At 34.5% G+C, this 23941-nt stretch overlaps 1 protein-coding gene across 5 annotated transcripts in view; it reads left to right on the top strand.

Annotated features, from left to right (window-relative positions):
* The window catches only part of LRCH1 (leucine rich repeats and calponin homology domain containing 1), a 248650-nt gene that overhangs the window by 205845 nt on the left and 18864 nt on the right, over positions 1-23941 (top strand). For all 5 annotated transcript variants that reach the window (XM_074217106.1, XM_074217103.1, XM_074217105.1 and 2 more), the window contains 3 exons: positions 9447-9556; positions 12197-12334; positions 16178-16255. In XM_074217106.1, the coding sequence (XP_074073207.1) occupies positions 9447-9556; positions 12197-12334; positions 16178-16255 (326 nt within the window). The remainder of the gene's footprint in view (positions 1-9446; positions 9557-12196; positions 12335-16177; positions 16256-23941) is intronic.

The following is a 23941-nucleotide window of genomic DNA, read 5'->3' on the forward strand; positions in this document are numbered from 1 at the left end:
GATGCATGCTTGTAAAAAGAGAAAATGTGTGCTTTAAGGATCAGATAAAAAAGTGCATGTTAGATGTTCTGTAGCATGTTTTGAAACACAATTTAGCCTAGTAAGAATCATAGGCATGAAAACTGAAAAAAAAACACTATAGAATAAATTCACTTTCAATATTTTTCCTAATCATCTTCAAATTTACAAGGATCTAAAAGAAATCTGAGTACATTTAAACCTCTGCTTTCTCCTACATGGAAAGTAGGGGATTTTTTTGAGGCAATTCAGTTTGATTTTTTTTAATTCAGCAAATGTTTATTAAATCACTTCCCTGTGTTAGATAGTAAAAAGATATATATTTTCTTTTTTCTTTATTCAGTTTTTTGATTCCAAATTCACTTCCTGTACCTTTTTTCCTCTTCACCCACTGCCAAAGCAAGAGTAGTAGAACCCATTAGAAATATATATGTATATATATATGTATGTATATATATATAGTCATGTAGAACAAGTTCTCACATCTGCTTTGCTCAGGGCGGGAAGGAGAGCAAGAAAAAGAAGGAAACAAAATACATAGATGCCTCAGTCTACACTGAATTCAGCTGCTCTCTATCTAGATAGTATGTTTCATTATAAATTCTTGAAACTGTAATTGATCACTCTGTAAAAAATGCCATTTTTAGTAATCAGAATTACTAAATCTTTCAAAGTTGATTATCTTTACAGTATTGCTAATACTGTAAAATTGACAATTATACAGTATAATTATATAATTGATTCTGCTCACTTCACTCTGTTACAGTACATAAAAATCTCAGATTTTTCTAAAACTGTTCTCATTATCTTACAACACAGTAAAATTTTGTCACATTCATATACCATAATGTGTGCAGTCATTACCTGTTGATGAGCATTCTCTCAGTTTCCAGTCTTTGTTATCACAAAAAGAGTTGCTATAAATATTTATGTTCATATGGAGCCTTTTCTTCTTCCCTTGATCTCTTTGGAGTATAGACCTAATATTGTTGAGTCAAAAGGTGTGTGCAGTTTAATGTGTTCTTGCATGTAGTTTTAATGCTTTCCACCAAAATTCACAACTCCACAGATCATTACTGTTTCCCTCCTTTTCTTCAGGATTTGTTAGTTTTCTTTTTTTTTTTTTTTTTGACATCTGAGCTAATTTGATACCTTTAAGGTAGCACCTCAGAATTTTTTTATTTGTATTTCTCTACTTATTAGTGATTTAAAACTTTTTTGATTTGATATTGATAGCTATTGATAATTTGTATTTCATCCTCTGAAAACTGCCTATCCATATCCTTTGACTATTCATCAAGTGGAGAAGTCACTTCAGTTGGGACTTCTAATTAGTCTCCTAAGAATTAGATTCATTTCTAGGATTTTATGAATCTTTATAGTTTATTTTTACAAAGGATAGTAATCATGAAAAAAATTATCTATATATTTTGACTCTACATAGTTAAAAATTATATGAAAACTGTGATGGGCAGCTGGGTAGCCAAGTTGATAGAGCACTGGCCTTGTCAGGAGAAACTAAGTTCAAATTTGGCCTTAGACACTTGCCATTTATTACTGTCTGTGTGACCTTGAGCAAATCACTTCACACTGATTGCCTCTCATCCAGGGCTATCTCCAGTCATCCTGATTCCTATCTGACCACTAGACCCAGATGGTTCTGGAAGAGAAAATGAGGCTAGTGACTTAGAACAGCACCCCCTCACCCAAATACAATTCATGTGCTTGTCATGGCATCACCACCCTGTTGTCATGGTCTTCTTTGAGAACAATGGACAAAGCATCATCATCATCATCATCATCATCATCATCAAGTGAATATAGTTGTATAACAATATTATAATATGATAATATTGACTACAGGTTAATGTCAATATAGTCATCTCTTATTTTAATGACTACCAAATGCCAGAGGCAATAATAGAAAAGAAATCAATGGCAAAAATATACAAATACTATTCATATCTTGCTTTGTTTTAGAGTTAAATGATGATTAAGATAAGAAAAATTAAAGATATGTTAGATGACAAAAATGATACATTGACCTGTAGTCAATATTATCATATTATAATATTGTTATACAACTATATTCACTTGATGATGATGATGATGATGATGATGCTTTGTCCATTGTTCTCAAAGAAGACCATGACAACAGGGTGGTGATGCCATGACAAGCACATGAATTGTATTTATATGGGAATGAGGAAAGATATGCATATATACACATATATATGTATGCATAGTTTCTAAACACATTGCAAGCACAAAAGGAAATTCAATTTTCAAACAGAAAATATTTCTACCTGTATAAGTATGTCCTCTTAAATACTTAGAAATTTTAAGTCATTAGATCTGTTAGTTTCTCACCAGATTTTGGTTTAATGAATTAATCCCATATGTTGATTAGTGAGCTGACTTTTGTGGGAGAAGAGGGAAGGTTTGGTTCCATCCAAAAGGAATTTTAAAATTCCACAATCCCAATCCCACAGTAAAAACCACAACTTGAAGCCATTCCACCTGACAAGTGCAGAACTCCTATCTCCAATAGGAACAGTTGAAAAAGATTAGCTGGAAACTTCCTTGTTAATTCCTTCCTCTAAAAGAGGCCTTAAAATTGAGGCATTTTGAAAGAACTATTTAAATAAAAATCCAGTGCTGATTAAAGGAATAAGAAATTAGAGATATGAAGTTGATGTGATACTTGAATTAATTTGCAGTATTTCAGAGCTGGAAAGCAGTTTTCAAATCATCTAATAGAACTCCTTTTCATAAATGAGAAAATTGAAGCTCCGGATTTTTGCCTTAGGTCATATAACAATCAAGACTAGAAACTAGATCTCCAGACTTACCAATGTACTTTCAGTAGAAATAGTCAATAAATATTGATTATCTACTATTTGCAAGATTATGTGCCATAATACTCCTTTTTTAAAAAAATTAAACTCAGCAGAATTTTGCTCAAAATCAAAGCAGTTTAAAATCTTTATAAATCAATTTTTTAGAGACAGATATAGATATCCCAATGTGCTCAGTAGTAATAATGAAAGTACAACATTTTGTAAGATTATGTTTTACCACTATTTGCCATTCATTTATAAAATACTTTATGGAAGGAATTTCTTTGTGTTCTAAAACATAATTGCCAGATATTTGAGCTGATGTCCAAATAAATCTTGATGTCAGTCTTCATCTCAAGGGCTATACTTTTCTTGTGATTGGGAATATATTATCTTGTGTTATTCAGGTAAGTGACCACCTCATGTATTCACAATCACAAGGACCACTGCTGGTTTCTCTTTGTTCCCTAACAAGACCTAAGCATTGGGAAAATTCAACTATTCTCAGTGCATCTACTGTTACTTCAAAATGAGTACAAAGCCACTCGCAATTTACAGATGTATCTTCTCTACTGATATTTTTCTCTTTTATTCATTGTCTTACCAATAGCTTTCTGTCACTCAGACATGTCTAAATGGATATCTCATTATCAACTAACTCAGTTTGGCATGAAGATAAACTTGTCTTTCATCTTTGCTCTTCTCACCTTTGTCATTCTTACCAATGTTGCCAGTTCTGTGATCACTTATACTATCTTGGATCAACTCTAATTTCCCCTTCCAAAATTTTCAACTCAAATCAATAAATTCAATTCAGGAAGTTCTCTATGAAAGATACTATGCTAGTCATTGGAACTACAAAGATGAAAAAACTCTGATCCTTACCTTTCAGGAACTGATAACCTAATGAGGGATATACAGCAGGTAATATGTGATAAGAAGGCTTCAAGGTAGAATGTGGCTGGAATAAAAGAAAAATTAAGATGCTACTATAAAAATTTTTTGAATTAGAAAACAGTTTCATGGACAAGGAGCCTCCAGAACTGAGCTTTTTAAAAGCAAGATTTCAGTAGGTGAAGTGTTGGAGAGGTGTGGACTTCAAGCATGGGAGATATTCTGAGCTAAGTTATGGAGTGGAGAGAGTAGATGAAATCAAAAAACTCAGAAGAGTCCAAACTGACTTCAAGGGAGAGTTTTGAGAATAGTAGGAAATAAGATTGAAGGATTAATTGGGATAAGATTGTAGAAGGGATTAAATTAGAAGATAAGGATTTTGTGCTTTATGCCATAATCACTCAAAGTATTTGAGAAGGACAATGACCTAGACATGCTTGTGAATTAGGAAAAAGAACTTAGAAGCTGAGTCAAGAGTGAATTGGAGAGGGAAGAGACTAGAAGCAGAGAGATCAGTTAAATGACTTTTACAGTTGAAGCAAAATGTCCCTGAACTGGATTGAAAGCAAGTATACAAAATTAGGAATTTTATGGATCTGCTCAGATAATGACTTTCTGGGACAGCTTCAGCTATTAATTTTACTAGAAATAGAATTTCCTTGGTTGTTCTACTTTTTTCATTTCAGGAATGAAGCACCTTCCTATCTCCTTGGTAATCATTGTTTCCAGTTCTGCAAGTTTTGAAGTTCCTTTTTTTAAGGGATTATTTTTTCATTAAGTATGACATAATCTTAATTTCTGTGCATATGAGGCTAAAGAATTCAGTTCAATAGATAGCTATTCCAAAAGTATACATAGAGTCTAAAGGAACCTTGGAACACTATTTAGTTTAGCCCATGGCTAATTATGAGTCCCTTTGACTCCATCCTCAACAAGTAATTTTCTAACTTTTTCTTGAAAACTTTTCTTTGAAGAGGAACCTTCCTTCCAACATAGCTTTTTTGGCTAGCTTCATTCCACTGTTCAGTATCTTCCCTCAGGACCCAATCAGAACAACCTTCTTGTCCTTCCTTTTTTGGTAGACAAGGTTCCCAGAGTGGGGAAGCTTATTCATTCCCCCTCCCTCAATTAAAACTAACTGAAGTAAGTGCACACACTGCACATGTGCGTGTATGTGAGAGAGACAGACAGACAGACACCAAGGCCATTCCTAGAAGAGAATACTTGATGTCACAAGAACAGGATTTGGTTTGGTCTTATTTTTAAACATAGGACATGTATTCTATTTTAGAATTCAGAATATGCACTAATTCTTTGTATAACTATAACATTTGTTCCAAAGAAACTATATCTGAACTAGATCTGCCCAAGAGCATCAGAAAAGTTATCCTATAATATTTAAAATTATTCTTATACTTCAGTTAGTCTTATTATACTTTTAAAGTGTTGGTATTTGTTTTTTTGTTAATTAGCCATTTCAATCATTTCCAACTCTATGTGACTCCTTTAGGAGTTTTCTTGTCAAAGATATTGAAATGGTTTGCCATGTCCTTCTCTAATTTATCTTACAGATGAGGAAACTGAGGACAAAAGAGTTAAGTGATTTGCCCTTGCTCCTATAAGTGTCTGTGACTGCATCTGAATTCAGATCTTCCTGACTCTAGACCCGGCACTCTATTCACTTGTGCCCCCTTGCAACCCAAGTATTGATATGCTCTTCCCTAAGGGATCTTTGATAGTTGACTTGTATCTTGAATGAAGTAAGGGATTCCAAGAGACAAAGATGAAGAGGAAGTATATTCCAGGCTTGGGTTAACAGCCTGTGCTTTTGGGTAGAGAGATAAAAGCAAGTCACCATGCACAGGACTTTGGACTTTCTCAAGGGAAAGAAGAGAGGATAAGATATCCTTGCAAGGAAGAGTAAGAAGGTCATTTTGACAGGACTATATAAAGTACATAGAAGGGAATATAATATATAATACAATTGAGAAAGTAGGTTGTGGCCAGGTTCTGAAGGACTTTATATGCCAAACAGAGGCATTGGTATTTTATCCTAGAGAAAAATGAGGATCCACTGTCATTTATTGAATGCTTAAGGACTTCAGGTTAGCATCTTTGTAGAGAATGGATCAGAGTGAAGAGAGAACAATTAGGGGGCTATTTCACTAGTCCAAGGGAAAGGATCGGAACTAAGGTGGTGGTCCTGGTGAGTGAGAAAGTGAAATGTGAGATGAGATTCGGCAACTGGGCAAGAAAAAAGAATCAAAGATAATGCCAAGACCTAAGGAAGTTCTTAAAATGTGCAATGAACTTAGTTTACATAGCCTCATTTTCTGGAGCTTTCAAGAAAGTTGGAGCTCTTAATTTACTGTTTAATATAATTTGAAAGAAACATACTAAGTGGTATGATCAGAATTATCTTCAGGTTACCAGCATAATTATGATGTCATGACAAAATGAAAGGGAGTGATGTGTGCAAAGTGCAACATAATTATCTAAAGACTTGCCATGTAAGGTATATTATAAATGAGATACAAAAGTGAACATTGTTCTCCCAAAGCTAGTGCTCCATTCTCAAGTATATCATAGTAATGAAATATGCACTTAAAGCTAATATTACATTCATAATTTCACTAATCTTAGGAATATTAGATGTAAAGTCACAAAGACCCAAGTTATAAGCCCGTTTCAAACAAGCTGTATCACCCCCAGGAAATGCACTAAATCTCTCTACACTTCAGTTACCTCATCTATAAAATGTGAGAATAACATCTAACTCACAAAATTGTGCTAAGGATCTTGAGATAACATGTAAAGTATTTTGAAAACTTTAAAATGCTAACATAAATGTTAATTCTTTTTATTAAAAATCATAGCACCTCTTTTGATGGTTTGTTTAATCTCCATATAATAAATAGTCTTATGCATCTAGGGATTTAATTTTCGAATAAGCTTATGGTATTAGTATAAAAGAAAGGGAAAAATGATACCTAAAAATCAAAGCAAGGTTCTTTCAGTTGTTTGTGTATAACCCTGGACCTCTCACTTAACCTTGTTTTCTCAGTTTCCTCATTTGCAAAATGAGCTTGAAAAGGAAATGACAAATTATTACAGTATCTTTGCCCCCAAAAAATCAAATATCAATTTTAAATCATTCTTTGGGATTTTACAAAAGAAAAAGATTCATTTAACTTTCTTGATGCTAATTGTAAAGTGTACAGATTCCCAATAAAAACATCTCTTGGAAATATTAACATATAATGTGTTAACTGCAGTTAATCCTACAGAGAAGTAGGGGAATATACATTTACAGTATTGCTGCTGCACCCCCTCGTGGCCACGATGAGTAATAACCTTACTTTTTAAACAACCTTTTAGTTTAAACTAGTAAATGTCCTTTTCCAATGAATTTATTCAATTCAACATGTGTTTTTGTTTCATTAAGGAGAATTCTTCCTGTGGTTAGATAATTGGTCCAAGAAGCATAGCTAACCATCTCATTTAAACTTCTATTTGTCCTAAGCCAACACCTTTTGTCTCTTACTATAATTTGGAGGGGCCAGTATTTGAAAGTTTGCTAAGTTCAAAGCTCTTCTTGAGATTTACAGTATAACATCTATCATAAAAGTTTCCTGACTATTTTAAATGTAGTTACAATAAAACTTTAGTTAACCAGGCTAGATAAGAGGATATCTGTAATATACTTGGGATTAGACTGCATTTCCACTTTTTTCCTATTTCCTAGAATTCTGCAAAATATACATTAGTTTCCTTCAACCCATCAATTTCTTCTTCTCTTGCACTAGCCCAGCTTTTCTTCAGACTCTCTTTCACTACTATTCTTTGCTCCAGATTGCTTCTCTTGCAAGTCGTAGCATCTCTGGGATTTGACTTTTCTAATTCCATGGTTGTTTTAATGACCAATAACTGAATTTCTTTGATTTGTCTTTGACCCTTTATAGTTTTTAACTTTACTTACAGCTTCTTGGTTTACTATAATCCTGACTTTTTAATGGTTATGATTATTTAGGCAAAGAATAATTGAAGTTTAATTTTATATTTAAAGCATCCATAAACTTTCATGTAATTGAATTAATCTCCCAAAATACCTTAAACATTTTAAAGTAAATTATGTCATTGATGTTTATAAAAAGTTGATTTAAGTAGGTATTAAATATGAAACTTTTATTTTAAGCTTATTAACTCAGAAATATTTATTCATTTAGCAATGTGGCAAAATTCTTAATGAAGTTTAAATCAGTATTTGACTTATTTCTGAGATTCTTGTGACTCTAGATGAGTCATTTGTTTTCCTCCTCCTCCCCTCCCTCCCCCACCATTTCTTCATTCTTCACTAGTATGGTTTCCTTGAGGTAATGCTATGATAGAGAATAATCATTAAACTAAATATTTACATTTGAATAATACTTAAACTTTAAAAAGTTCTCTATATGTACAATTTCATTCAATCTTCCCAAGAAACTGTGAGTGCAAATATAATAGGAAATCAAAATTTAGAAAGGATGAGGGATTTAACCCTTCCTTGCACAGGAATCGGGTTGAGTGAATACTGAAACAACTTGGATCTTCTGACTTCAGACTCATCTGTCTTTTCACTCATCTGTGTCACACAATTATAAACTCTGGGACATGGACTCTTTCTGTTATGAAGGTGGGAATGCTGATACGTATGACTTAAAATTTGGCAAGGGAAAAGATACCAAGATGGGAAAGAGATATCATTACAGAGAGCGAGTTGTTTGTTAGGGTACTAAGGACAATTAAAATGGTCATGATAGAACAGGGTAAGTTATACTTACCTAGCATAGACGCCACATTTTTTCTTTAGAGGTATTCCTTAATAAAAACTTTCCATAAGATAGTATTTCTTTCCAATCCTGCTCTCCTCCCATCATATTGGAAAATGATTATTACAATATAGTTAGCGTCATTTCACTTTTGAACAGGCAGGTATGCTCTTCACCCAAAGGGAAGGAGTCTTTCATATAAACATCAGTGCTTAGAAAATCAAGATTCTTTCCCAATAGATTTTTTTTTATTTTTGCAATGCAATGAGATTAAGTGACTTACCCAAGGGCACACAGCTAGGTAATTATTAAGTGTCTGAGGCTGGATTTAAACTCAGGTCCTCCTGACTCCAGGGTCAGTGCTCTTATTCACTGTACCACCTAGTTGCCCCCACAAATAGATTTTTTAAAAAATATTTCATATTATCACAATCTTCTTAATCAAGAGATCTGAGTCAAAGAAAACATTAGTGTATGCTTATTTTTAAATATCTTAAAAATAAATTTCAGTTTCTTTTGATTTAAAACATTTATTGATCAAATACAAGTACAAATGGAAGCCATGTAAAAATAAGAGAGGGGGAAAAACAGAAAAATGGCAAAAATGGGTTCTGGCAGTGACTCAAACCTTTGACTTTATTTGAAGTCATTATCACAAGAAATATAGATTGTTCATGTGCATAAATCAATGTAAAATTATATAGTCATCTCATAAAGGCTCCAAGCCATGGAGAGGAGATAATGAAAGAAAGCCGGAACTTTTAAGATGGGGAAATTGCGACTTTGGTAGAAAATAAGTAGTTTTGTATTGTTTGGCACCTAAAGACCTATTGAAGGCAGCATGTAAAAAGCTTTTTGTCAGGAATTTGTTTTCTTCCTTTTCTAGTGTTCTCGAGACCACAGAGAAATTTGGAATCCATAGATCCTCAGTTTACGATTAGAAGGAAGATGGAGCAAATGAGAGAAGAGAAAGAGCTTGTGGAGCAACTCCGAGAGGTATGAGAGGATTTGTTTTGGGCATTTCAACAAACAGTGGCGTTTTGGAACCTGTATAGCTTTTGATGTAGAAATGTTCCAAGTCACAGGTCCTAAGATTGTGGATTTAGAACTGAACAGAATCTTAGAGCCATTGTGTTCAATCCCTCCATTTTGCAAATGTAGAACTTAGGTCCTGAGATGGTCCGAAAGTAAAACTTCTGAGTGGAAACTATGTGAATGTAAGAGGAGGAGGGAAAAGAAAGAGTAGCAGCAAACATGGGTTCCAGCAGGGACCCTATCTTTTTCCATTACTCTAGATCATTCTCAGACAAAGTATAGCTTGTGCATGTGTAAAACAATGGGAAATCTTATAGTTTGCTTAGAGAGTCTCCAGTCCATTGGGAAGAAGAAATAGAAAAAAACAGGAACTTTCAAGATATAGATAGTATCAGAAAATTATGAAAATATGAAAAATTATGAATACTGAACATTGTTCAAATTTTTATAATCATTCAGATATCAATGATAGATTTACCAAGTGACTAGAGTATATATATATATATATATATATATATATATATATATATATATATATTTAGCTAGGTGCAATATGAAATGCTACATGTTAGGAGGAGGTAAAATATGAAAAAGGCAAATGAAATGTCACAAAGAAGTGTATAATTAATTGAGGTACAGAAAAGAGCACTTGGAATTCAGAGGATAATAATAATAATAATAATAATAGTTTGTCCTTCACTCTTGAAAGACCATGACATCAGGGAGATGATGCCATAAAAAGTACGTGAATTGGATTTGAGTGAGGGGGTGCTGTGCTAAGTCACCAGCCTCGCTTTCTCCTCTAGAGCCGTCTGGACTTAGTAACCATATATGAATCAGACAACTGGAGATGGCCCTGGATACGAGGCAGTCAGGGTCAAGTGAGTTCCTCAAGGTCACATAGCTAGTATATAGTCATATTTAGTCAAGTGTCTGAGGCTGATTCTAACTCCCATTCTCCTGACTCCAGCACTCTATCATTGTGCCACCTAGCCACCCTAAAGAGGCAATAAGATGCTGCTAGGACATGGTTGAGAATTGGGAGAGTCACTTCAAAGTACTTTATCCTAGGTGTAATAGATCTGTTGTCATTTATGAAACTTGTTTTAAAATTTTTAAAAAATTGATTTTTTTTAACCTTTTAAAGTTTTGAAAGGATTTGAAAAGTCCAAATTGGGGGGGATGTAGAAATTAGACATCTTGCATTCCAGTGTGAGCAAAAGCCTGGGTGGAGCAAGGCCAAATAAGACTTCTTCATTGCGGAGGTACCCAATTTGAGACCATATTTTGAGATCATGGTTTTCTAATCCAAAATTTAGGATCTTTGAGAAGAGATGAAAAGAAGTAGTATTATTTTCACTGAATATAAAAAAGCTAAATGGGAAACATCTTGGTAATTATCTCATACAAAGGCAATGACTGGCTTAAATCTAATTCCACTGAGAAGAGAAAGAGTTCCAGGCATGAGCTTGCTTAAGCATTAATCTGTTTTGTTGTGGGTTATTTTGTGTTTATTTTGTGTTTTTGAGAGATAGTCAACTGGGTCTACTCTTGTAAAGAATTCTTAAAAATAATTCTAGATTCTTATCTCTCTGAGATGGCTTGTGTGGACCTCAGCCTGAGGACTGATGAAGGAGCCTCTTTCCCACTTTGGTTTCTCTGTCATCACTGTAGGCTCAAACCAGATGACTGTAAAGAACCTTCATTGTGTCAGAGCTTTAAAGTTCCTTGAATTAAAGGTATCTCTCTCAATTGAAGTGAGAGATGCTAGTGATGACCACCATATTGGATTCTTCAAATAAGAGCATACAGTTAATATTAAACCATTATTTGTTGATTGTTAAGTAAAGATAAATGTTTTCCTTTGTCATAAGAAATTAGAGATTTAAGTAATCATTTTAGCCTAGAGTCCCTAACTCTGTAAAGGGATGAAGTGTCCAGACATTGAATGTATTAAGGAAAACTATTAGGTAAACTATTGCATCATGATGCAAGGATGAACTTAACTATGACCATGAACTGGTGGTTGATTAAAACAACTTGATTTCTTTTGGCTGTAAAATCTGAGAGGCAAATCTTAAGTATTTCTTCCTCTTACAAAATTAAAGTCCTATTTACTTAAATGAATGAGTATTAATGTCTGAGATTTTAAAATCCTGATTTCTGAGATGAAGTGAAATCTGACAACCTTTTTGTTGGTTCCCTTTAGCTTTCTGGAAACCTAACCCTACCTATCAGAATGTAATTAGCTCTTTCACTTCATTAGCTCATTCTATTCATATTGTTAAATTAATAAAGCTGACTTATTCTATCATTTTTTTTTAGTTTGTATATACTACAAAGAATTTTTTTGTTACTGCACAGGTTTTTTCCTTTGAAATTAACCTGAGTGGGAAATGTCTTATTTTTATTATTGTTTGTAGTTTTCAGTCATTTGAATATTTCATACCCTTTCCAAATATTAAAATGCTTTCTCTCAGAATAAAATTTTGTATAAACACTTAAATACCTGGAGATTATGTGTATTTTCCCTTCAAACTATTTAATGATACAATTCTTAAGTAATTAATGGTGATTAATTTCAATTTTTTTCCTAAATAGAGCATTGAGATGAGACTAAAAGTCAGCTTACATGAAGATCTAGGAGCAGCTTTGATGGATGGTGTGGTCCTCTGTCATCTAGTTAATCATATCCGTCCTCGATCTGTAGCAAGTATTCATGTTCCCTCACCAGCAGTGGTAAGTATGAGATCTTAATTAAGTTCATTTCTGTATTATTTATTACAATTTGCCATGTCCAAATTTCTGATTTCTTTCTAGTCAACAGTCAAGCATTTATTAAGGTCTTCTTATATGCAGGACAGAGTATACCAAAGAAAGGCAAACATCCCTACTCTTAAGGAGCTCATAGTCCAAAGAGAGAGAACATATACACGCAATTATATATAAACAGGATATATAGAGGATAAATTGTGGTTAGTCTCAGAGGGGAGGTACCACAATTAAGGAGGACTTGGAAAGACTTCTTGCCAAAGGGACTTTGGCTGAGACTTAAAGGAAGCCAGGAAAACCAGGAGGTGCAGATGAGGAGAGAGATCAGTCCAGGTATGGGAGAGAGGCAGAAAAAATATCCAGAGCTAAGCTGGTGTTTCTTATTTGAGGATAAGCTAGGAGGCCAGTGTCACTGAATTGAAAAGTACATGGAGGGAAAGAGATGTAAGAGGATTGGAAAGGTAGTATGGGTGAAGATGATGAAAGACTTTAAAAGCCAAATAGAATATTTGTTTGATATATGAGGGATTCGGGAGCCACTGGAGCTTATTGAATAGAAGAGGTAATGTGGTCTGATGAAAGATCACTATAGTTGGGAGAGACTTGAGGCAGGAAGGCCAACCATCAGACTTTTGCAATAGTCCAGGAGTGATAAAGGTCTTGCACCAAGCCTCTGGGACAACATACACCAAGATCAGCAGTCTCTGTTTTCAGATTTTGACAGCATGTACACAAAGACATAAAGGCAAGTTAATGTGAGGAGAGAGTAAATGCTAACAACTAGGGAATATCAGGGAAGGTTTCCCAGTGACACCTAACCTAAGTCTTGAAGGGAAAAAAAAAGGACTCTGAAAGATGGGAAGATATAGAGAAAGAAAGGGATTCTAGAAGCTTGGAAGACAACCTGTGTAAAGGCAAAAAGCATAATGGCAAGTTCAGAAATTAGTCATTCAGTTAAGTTGAAAAATAAGATTTTGCTGAAGGGAAATGATATAAAATCTGGAAAGGCTAGAAAGGTAGGTTGGGGCAAGATTGTGGAAGGCTTAAATTGAATGAAAGTGTTTTATGCTAGAAGTAAAAAAGAAGTCATTAAAAAGCTAAGATTTTAGTTGTAATAGATGAAAGAACTTAGGCTAATGAAGGGTGAAGAAGAAGGAAAGGATGGGAATGACTTTAAGACTCTGAACTAGGTTAATTCAATAAAAATAGGGAAATTGGAGAAGTGGGTATATTCATGAGGAAAGATGACAAGGTCTGGTCTGTTTTGGATATGTTGAATTGCAATGCTAAAGGGATATCCAAATAATAAATGCTACAATTCTATAGCTACATTGAAACTTTAAAGCTAAAATTTTAGCACCAGAAAGGCAAGATTTTTTATACCCACTTCATTTCATGTAGTTATTAGCATTAATTAATAATTATATGGTAAATTGAATTATTGAATTTGAAAAGCATTATAAGCACCCACTTTGTAACAAATTGCAAAATCTTGAGGATACAAATAAAAGTACAAAAATGGTCCTTGCTTTCAAGGAGTTCTCAGTTAATTAGAGGAACTTCAGGTCAATTTAGCTATAAGTCATATGATAACATATAGAAATCCCCTGGCTCACCCTTTTACTTCACTGATTCTTGCTACTAGTTCATGGACCATTCCTAGGTTACCATCTTCAGTCAGGATATTATCATCCCAGTACCCCTTCTCCCAAGTGCCTTTGCTCATCTTCTCTGAGGAGTTGAGATCTCATCTTATTTTTTAACCAATCAAACTATATCTGCCCTTTGCCTCAACCTTAAGGTTCCCTTCCCCAAAAAAACTTTTCTTTTGTATAAGAATTCCTGGTTATAGTCCTTGAACTAGTCACTGATAAAGATACAAAATTTAGGTAAGATTTGGTTTTTGCCCCTGTGGAACTTAAAGGCTAGGGGGGGACATATTTACTCTTTTCTAGACTCATGTCATCCACAAATTTGATAATGCCATCTCTATCAGTCATTTCAATTGTGACCAACTCTTCGTGACCCCATTTTAGGGTTTTCTTGGTAAAGATACTGGAGTAGTTTGCTATTTTCTTCTCCAACTCATTTTACAGGTTTGGAAACTGAGGCAAACAGGGTTAAGTGATTTGCCTAAGGTCACAAATTAAGTAAGGCTTGATTTGAACTCATCTTCCTAACTCTAGGTCCACTGTGCCACCTAGCTACCCCATAAGTATCTTTTTTTTTTAAAGTAATCTATTCCTCCCATTTTCCATTGATATTTTCCTTTCCTACTCTCCCCCTGCTGGCCCTCTGTTATTTTAAAATGAGAGAGACTAGATCTCTCCTATCTGGCCCAGGTTGAAAGTATAGCAACTACTCACAGGCCTGAACTTACTTACTAATTATCATAAACTATATGCTACTCCATTTCTGGCCTGGGTTCACTACTTCTCAGTGGAAGACCTGGTGGTCCTCTATTCCCAGGAATTTATCATACTGGTGCCAGACTTAGTGTGGGCATCTGATTAGCTTTAGGCCTACTCCTTATAGCTCAAAGCTCCCAGTCTCAAGCAGCCCACCAACCTCAGCCTCTGGAAGCTAACATTATAAGTATGTGCCACCATGCTCACTTCATTTATTTCCAATAATAAAAATTATTAATTATTTTATATAAATTAGTATTTTATATTTATCTTGTTAAAAATTAAATGATGCTTTTGGTTTTACAAAGTGCTTTAGAGGTCTTATTTCATTTGACTTCCTTTTATACAAGTGGAAACTGAGGTTCAAAGGTGTTAAAGGTCTTGCTCATGGTCACATAGCCACAGAGGGGGATTTGAGTTCATTTTAGTTATAGCAGTCTAACTAGAATTTGAGATGTATTACATGGAAGAAGGATTAGATGTGTTCTTTTTGGCTGCAGAAAGTAGAACTAGGAGCAAAATTGCAGAAAGTCATTTAGGCTTAAAGAAAGAAGAAACTTGCTACCAATGAGAAGTATCCCAAATAGAATGGAACACCTCAGCAGGCAGAAGACTCCACATGACTGGAGAACTTGAGAAAAAAGCTGGATGACTCCTGTGTAATAGGGCATTCTTGATGCAAGGAAGATTAGGCTCAGTGACTCTGGGGTCCTTCCAGGCCTGTTCTTCTGTGTATGGAGAGAGAGCTTGTCTCTTACAGAATCAAGTAACACAGCATCAAACTCGAACAGCATTTTAATGGTTGATTGTACTCTTCTTCCTGCTATGCTGTAATCACATGAAATTGCAGAACCTGGAAAGCAAGTTTTTAATATTTCATTGAAGAGTCTGCTTTGTTGGAAGATTCTGCCTTTTTAGAATACTTCTTTCTGTAGGAATAATTTCACTAAAACCCACAAATGAAATTGTTCCATGGTCTGCTGCTTTACTAGCTGCATGAAAATACTGGTACCTTACGTAAATATACATATATAATAGGTGTGTCTTTGAGTGTTGTTTGGTTTGGGATTTTAGAATATGAAATTAGAAGTGTAATTTTGTTCAAAAGAGCAGCATTTGAATATAATAATAGGGTATTTAAAACTTTCCAGATATAACTGAAATGCCTTACCTGGAACTTTCCCTGGTTTTCTTGTAATGTGTAACCCTCATACCAGTTTTAAGTGACTCTGGGTTTGGTAAAGAATTTTACATAACTCTCAATGCTCTTTCCTTTCACACAGCCTGTATAATTAAACCATAGACTTTTTTTGGAGAGTAATTTAACTTGCCTCTATACCATTTAACTCATTGTATATTAAGACTGTTTTCTTTTTAATAACTATGATGTCTGTGTTTACAGCCCAAACTTAGCATGGCCAAATGCAGAAGAAACGTGGAAAACTTTCTGGATGCATGTCGAAAATTAGGAGTTCCAGAGGTAATTCTTAACTGGTCCAAAATTACACATTTTGTTTATATATACATTTCACAATTGAATATATGATTTTTACAAAATCAGACTTCCTATAGTATCTTTTTCCAGTCTTAAGTTTTCTAGAGGAATAATTTATAGAATGAAACTAGATGAAAAATTATCATTAAAATTTCTTTTAGTAGTGTTTGTCATTTTAGAATGAAGGTGAAGAAAATCATTCCTATAAGTTCTTAAAAGAAAAAAGGTAGACTTCTAAACTTGTAATGAGTCTGTGGTCCATCTCCATGAGCAGACATTGAACTGTCATTAAATCCCATGAAATGAACCACAGTTTGCCCAAGAGAGGATCATTAGAGTAAAGATAGCTTTGCTGACCCCCTGAGTACACAGGCAACATAGATTAGCCCTTGCCCATGAGAGTTTGAGGTTCCTAGGGCCTCATGAGATGGAGCTAGGTAAAGTATGGTTGAGGCAGCTTCTCCTCAGCGTTCATCACATCTCCTTCCCCTCCCCCCGCGCCAGCTTTTAGTGTGCTTTTCAGAGGTACATTGGAAAGAATTTAATATTGGGCAAAACAAAGTAATTCTGCAAATAAAGTAGACCTCCTAGAGCCCTGAAGAAAAAAGAAACAAGGAAACAGAGGTCAGGAGGGAGGTGATAAGAGAATACAGGAAAGGATGCACACTGTGGCTCTTCTCAGCAGAAACACAACTCTAAAGGTTCAGCTCATTGTTCAGTTTTTGAGCATCTGTCACAGTGTAATTGTGCCCAGTGATAGGAGTCTATTATTGTCTTTGTTCAAAAATCTTTTACTGCTTCCTAGCATTTGAAGAAATGAAGAGGACTAGCAAAACAGCCTAGAGAAACCCTTCAATTTTTAAGGAGAAGCTTTCCAGTTCTTTGAAATAGGCTATAATCTTTACATTGGGGCCTGGATATTGTCTTCCCATGATCCAAATGTTTATCAGTATATGTATATGGATGTATTTGTACACATGTGTATGCTTATTGCAAATTCACTTGTAGTTTTTAAAGTGTGGAAATATACACAAATCTATCAGAATGATTCTGTTATGGGTTTTCAAGGTTTCCCGTAAGAGAATCAGAGCTGCTTGAAAACCTTATTTGGATGTTATATCTTCTTGCCTGTGCTTGAAAGCTCTGCTGGTCAGTGACCTAAGCTGCTGTGATTTTGCTGCCTTCATTATTTGTTCAGCACACCCTAGTGCAAACTGAAATGGAAATAAATGCCTGTAACTATTTATTGTGAGTGAGGACCATGGAAAATGTAATCCAAATTCACAAAATGGCACAGTGGAATTTGCTAACATTTCCATTAGCACTGAAAGAGTGAGCCCACTATTTTCAGGGGGTAGTGAGTTAAAAGAAACTGGGGACCCTCCTGGTCAGTTTTCCCTTCTTTATTTTGCTAAGTAAGATCCATGTTTTTAGTTTGATTTGGTTTTTAAGTTCTAGGCTGATGCAAGGACTGATTTTATGTTTATTTGTAATATGCTAAGGAAAATAGAACAGTTTTGATACATTAAAATACATGTTGGTTAAGTAGAGATGGTCTTTACTTAATGAGCTTAGAAATGTCTGTGGAGGAAATAAGAAAATGCTATGTGAATAGCTGTTCCTGAACACCCAAAGTTCCTTCATACCTCAGACCTTGTGTCCTAGACCTAAAGAATAAGTGAGAGTAAACATTTTTTTAAGCTGAAGATGTTATGCCTTAGACATAATACTTGGACAAATTACTTAACTTCCTTAAGCCTCAGTTTCCTCCCCTCTAAATTGAGAGCATTATACCAGATGGCTTCCAGTTCTAAACTGATAATCCCCAGTGATCACACAGATAACTAGGTCACTCTGATTCTTACAGCTTGTTTATTAGAAAAAGAAGGTCCCATCTGGAGAGAGTACCTTCTATGATGGCATTTATAATATTTACTATAATGTATAACATATAATGTACACACACACACATATATATATATAAACATTTATTACAAGTTGGATATATGCAAAAATTATCCAAACTTATAATGTGAAAAGGTAGGTGTCATTCTTCTCCATACCATAGTCTTCCAGTGTATCAGAAGTATCCTTTTTTTCTTATATCAGTGTGAATAAACAAATGATCATTATTTCTCTAGGAAACCAGAGTTAAGCCTGACTTGTTCATATATACCTATTTTCGTAGTCCCATTCTTTGTTGTGCATATAGCTTGCACACAAGAACAGCTGTATTTTTTAATAAATAGCTACAATTGGGGCAACTAGGTGGCACAGGGGATAGAGCACTGGTCCTGGAGTCAGGAGGACCTAACTCCAAATCGGGCTTTAGACACTTAATAATTGCCTAGCTATGTGACCTTGGACAATTCACTTAATCCCATTGTCATTTAAAAAATTTTAATTAAAAAACTTTTTAAATTAATAAATAACTATAATGGACATTGTGAACAAGCCTTTTGAGAGTGAAAAGTTCCAGTGTTTATCAAAAACTGTTCCATTGGCTTCTATAAGAATCCATGACAGGATACCACAGGCCAAAGTTAGGATTAGTTCAAATTCAATTTCCCAGTAAGAACTGCCCAGTTCATTAACTTAGATGCAAGAGTTTATTTTTGCAATTATGGATATAAACATACTTGAAAATTGAACTCAGATACATATTGACTTTTGGCACACTTTTTGTTTTGAAGTTCCCATGTTCTTAACTTGAGAGTCAGGCTAGAAGAATAAATGGATGGAGAACTAACCTCAGAGTGAGGAAGACCTGGCTTCAAGTCTCATCTCTAAAACCTGCTGACTGTGTGATTCTTGGCAAGTCTTTTTAACCTCTCTGTGTCCCCAAATAGCACCTTAGGATCCTAAGTTCAAGGCAAGTAGCTCATCTGCTTTTGTAAAGGGTCAGGCATTATGAGAATTTCCAGCCCCAAGGAAGCTGGTCTAGAGACCAGGAAAGAAAAAAATAAAATAATTTGCTATAATCTCTCTCAGTTCTCAGCTACATGGTTATTTTGGGGTTGAAAGACTGAAGAGACATTTATGTGATGAAGTTCAACAGCTGGAATTATTCTAGTGATTGGAATATCCAGTCCAGGAAATGTTTCTATTCAAAATGTGGCAAAACAGCACCTAGGGTCTTTGAAGAGGTAGTAAAAGCTAGTGTGTATGATGCTACACAAGAGCTTTTTTTTTTTTTTTTTTTTTTTTTGCAAAGCAATGGGGTTAAGAGGCTTGCCCAAGGTTACACAGCTAGGTAATTATTAAGTGTCTGAGTCCAGATTTGAACTCATGTCCTAGGCAATTATTAAGTGTCTGAGTCCAGATTTGAACGCAGGTCCTCCTGACTCCAGGGCTGTGGCTCTATCCACTGTGCTACTACCTAGCTTCCCCACAAAGGCATTTTTAACAAACTATTTAAAGTAATCCTGAGGAGATTCCTGCCCCTGGTGTATAGTGTATACATTTGTCATGGTTGATTTAAATTACTAAAGTTCAGATTTGCATTGATATGAGAAGCACAATTCATTATCAGGTCATTAAGAATATGTGGAAAAGTAAAATGAGTAAAGTTTTTGTTTTCTTCATTCTTTTTTGCCCAAAGGCACACTTTACATTGTAGAAGGTAAAACCATGATGTCTAAGAGAGGGAGAAGAGACCTAGGGATACTTGGGAGAAAAGGTATTACATGAAATTAGTGCCAATAATCCAGAATGTAATAGAACAGAGCAACTGATAGGACAGTAAGCCATGGGAGATTCTAGGAAAAAAATTGAATTCAGTCTGTAGATTTTAGATTTGGAGAAGAGGATGACTTGAGAAACACTTCATGCTAAAGGTAGTATTTTCTCCCTCCCTGAGATTTCTATGGCCTTCATTTTTAGAATCCCCCCCCCCCCCCAGTTTGGTGACTTTCTCTAAATAACAGCTTTGTTGATGTTCAGTTATTTCAGTAATATCTGACTCTTGTCGTGGTCAAGATAATAGAGGGTTTTGCCATTTTCTTCTTCAGTTCATTTTACAGATGAGAACACTAAGGTAAGCAGTGTTAATTAACTTATCCAGAGTCACACAACTAATAAGTATCTGGGGCTAGATATGCTTCAGAAAGAAGAGTCTTTCTGACTACTAGCCTGATGCTTCATAATAATAATAATAATGTTTCTGCAAGTCACCAGCTTTACTTTCTCCTCCAGAGCCATCTGGGTCCAGTGGTCAACTATGAATCAGGACAATTGGAGATGACCCTGGATGTGAGGTAATCAGGGTTAAGTGACTTGCCCTAAGTCACACAGCTGGTGTCAGGTATCTGAGGCTGACTTTGAACTCCCATCCTCCTAACTCCAAGGCAAGTGCTCTATCCACCTGCCTCCCAAATAACATTATGTTAAATGACTTTAGTAGAGAAAAGTGAAATATAACTTTGTTCTAGATACATAAGGTCCCCTCTAAATTTCTAACAGTTTGTCAGTTGAAATCCAAAAGTATAACAAATGCTTGGCATACAAGATAATTTACTAGAAATATTGTTTATTGGCTTAAAACCTGAGTTTTAGACCTATTGTTTGCTATTGACTAATTGGTTGATTTTGAATAAGCATTTCATCTCCAGTCCTCAGAGTCCTCATCTGTAAAATAGACATAGATAGAAAATCTTCAAAATATCTTTCAGCTCACTGGCCTTGGAATCAGGAGTACCTGGGTTGAAATCCAGTCTCAGACACTTAATAATTACCTAGCCATGTGGCCTTGGGCAAGCCACTTAACCCCATTGCCTTGCAAAAACCTTAAAAAATATATATCTTTCAGCTCTGCATGAGAAATGAAATCAAATCCTGTAGTACTACACAGGCAAAAGTTATCTTCATATTCCCATTTGCTTTCTCACTATATAGGGCCACAAGATAGACCACCCACATATCAGCCTTTGTGATTTTCTATGACTGCAAAGTTGGGATGTGGTGTCAAAATTGCAATTTGTTATGTTTTTGTCCCTAGAGTTTGACTGCACTGAAGCCAAATCAGGACTATTTACTCAGCAGACTTTGCCTGGATTATAAAGGTCAATTTGTATCCTGAGATAGGAATATGACTGATGGGTCTTCCCTCCCCCATGATTTTGGTTATTATAGTATGTTTATAAAAGGAACTTCATCTTCCATAAATGCATACAAGCAACCTATAACTGCCTTTTTGGTTACTATTTAATTGATTAGTCATATCTGATTCTTCATGTCTCCATTTGAGATGATGAGTGATTTAAAATTTCTTTCTCTGAGAAAACTGAAGCAGACTGAACTGAAGTCCTCCTGACTACAAGACTAGAGTTCTATCCATTTAGCCACCTAGCTGCCAAAATCCTGATTGCCTGTATCTTTTATTTAAGAAAGATTAGACATTCCATGGTCTGACATCTGTTTACAAAGAGTGATAATAGTGTCATAGGATATTACTTGAGAGACAATAAATATGAATGTTTTCATTCATTGTAATTTACATATGATTCAAAATCATATCTTTATTCATCCTAAAGTGAAGGCTCTTATTTTGTAAATGAAATCCTCATTACCCAGACTAGATTAATTCATGAGCTAATGTTGAATGATTATAGTATCAAATGCCATGAGCTATAATCCAGAGAGAGTTTCCATCATAGCTAAATAATTTTCTCATTTCACAAATTACTAATCTGTAGAACACATACGGTACCTTTTGAAATCAAAATCGTTTTGCAGTGTATAGAAATGCTCCATATATATGCAATAAGTGTCCTTACTTAGAGAAGTAGATTTGGTTTAGGGACAATTTTGATTAGTGATCTATCAATCTTTTTCTGTATAAAATCAGGAACAGTGTGTTACACAGACTAGAAATCACATTTGTAAATAAAATATTATGACTTAATTGTTCATAATTAGCTATCAATTTAAATTCTTGGATAAATTCTGAAAAAATATTTTTTCTTTTTAATTTTAAATTTTGCCACCTGATCTCTAAATGTTTTCATTATGTGATGTTTTAGTAAAAAATTACTTGCAAATTTATAATTTTTCCTTTACATTTTTATACCAGATAGTCATTTCTTAGAACTGAAATTTTGATATGCTTCCTTATCTCAGAAAGACGACTAAGAATTTGTTATTAAACAGGGTGCTAAATCTAATCTGTTCCCTTTAGGGCTTTAAATCCTCTTGGGTCTTTTGTAAACAGGATTAAAAATCAAATAACTAAAATTATAATCCCATCCATCTATTCCTATATTTGGCCCTAGAAGAATCATTAACCTCTCCAAAGTGGTGATTTTGTTTTGAATAACATGGAAATTAGCCTGCCTTCCTCTCTTACTTTCTCCTGGGAATCTGACTGGATTCACAACTTTCAAATACTATGCAGTCATTAATAATGTGTTATAAATGTGGGGTGCAGGCTTGTCTTTCATTTGTCTTTAAATTTCTTTTAGTATTTTAATACAATTTTGTTTTTAAAAAGGAAATAAAATCCATTGAAACTCCTATCAGTAAGGCAGTTATTTTAAAGGCACAAAGATCAGGAAATCCCAACTTCCCACAGCAATCTCAGCTCTGCTGTGCTTCATTCATTTATTATAATGTCACGATCATACTGCCTTTGGCCACATGACAGGTGTACTATAAGAGTCAATTAAGCATGTGAGTTCAATTGCTATGGTAACTCAGACATGCTTTTTAGGTGAAGTGTTGCCTGCATTTTCACTTGTATCTTTGATTTTGAATTAGCTTCTTTTCAAATAGTTATTTTTTTCTTTAAACTAATAAAAATAACAATATGCACAATTAAGCCATAAAGAGTCATCAATTAGGGGAATTATTTTTATCATTACAAAGAATACAGATTCTTGAAACTGATAAATGACCAGCTAGATCAGAGGATATTATAATATGAATTTTGAATAAGAAAATTGCTATTTAATTTTCTGTTGCCTTATCAGAAATGCTCTTTGAGAAGGAAACTACGTAACTGAATTGCTTTTTGAAAAACTTGAGTTCTCTTTCAGGGCCACTAGAGGGCATACAAACATCATTTTCCTTACCTAATTTACTAGAAAATAATTCTGTTTACCAGTTGAGTAAGTGATTGTCTTTATTCTGTAGCTAACGCATATAAGTCACATTTCAGTTTGCAGAAATTGACTTCCTTCTTTGCTTATGCCATGTTTTTCTCAGATTTCACTAGCTACACCCAATATTGCAATAAAAAAATGCTTTTGGCACGCTTAAATTCCTTATTTTATATGTGTCTCCATCTCCTAATCCCTGGTCAATAGATTTCTCCTTACCCTCCTCCTTTCTGTGAAATTAAATCTATAAGCAGCTGCTTTCCTTCATTGGTCACTGACAAAAAATGCTAGTCTGTTTTCAAATGGTCACTTTTGTATCCATTGAGAAAAGATAATGATTATTTCATTTCTATATCCTAATCAAAACAGATTTGGCATGCTTTCTTGACTTGAGTTTTTGGTTATATTGCTTAAAATGTCTTATTAATATATATCTGCCATTATTTACAAAAACCTTAACAGGCTATTCAACACAATTATGCTTTGCTTTTAATTAAGCCTTCTGTGATTTGTCAATAAGGCTTTTTTTTAAAGTCAACTTTATAGCAAGATATTTTCCATAACTCATGGATCATGA

This window comes from Macrotis lagotis, chromosome 1, assembly GCF_037893015.1.
Source record: "Macrotis lagotis isolate mMagLag1 chromosome 1, bilby.v1.9.chrom.fasta, whole genome shotgun sequence".
Lineage (NCBI taxonomy): Eukaryota > Metazoa > Chordata > Mammalia > Peramelemorphia > Peramelidae > Macrotis > Macrotis lagotis.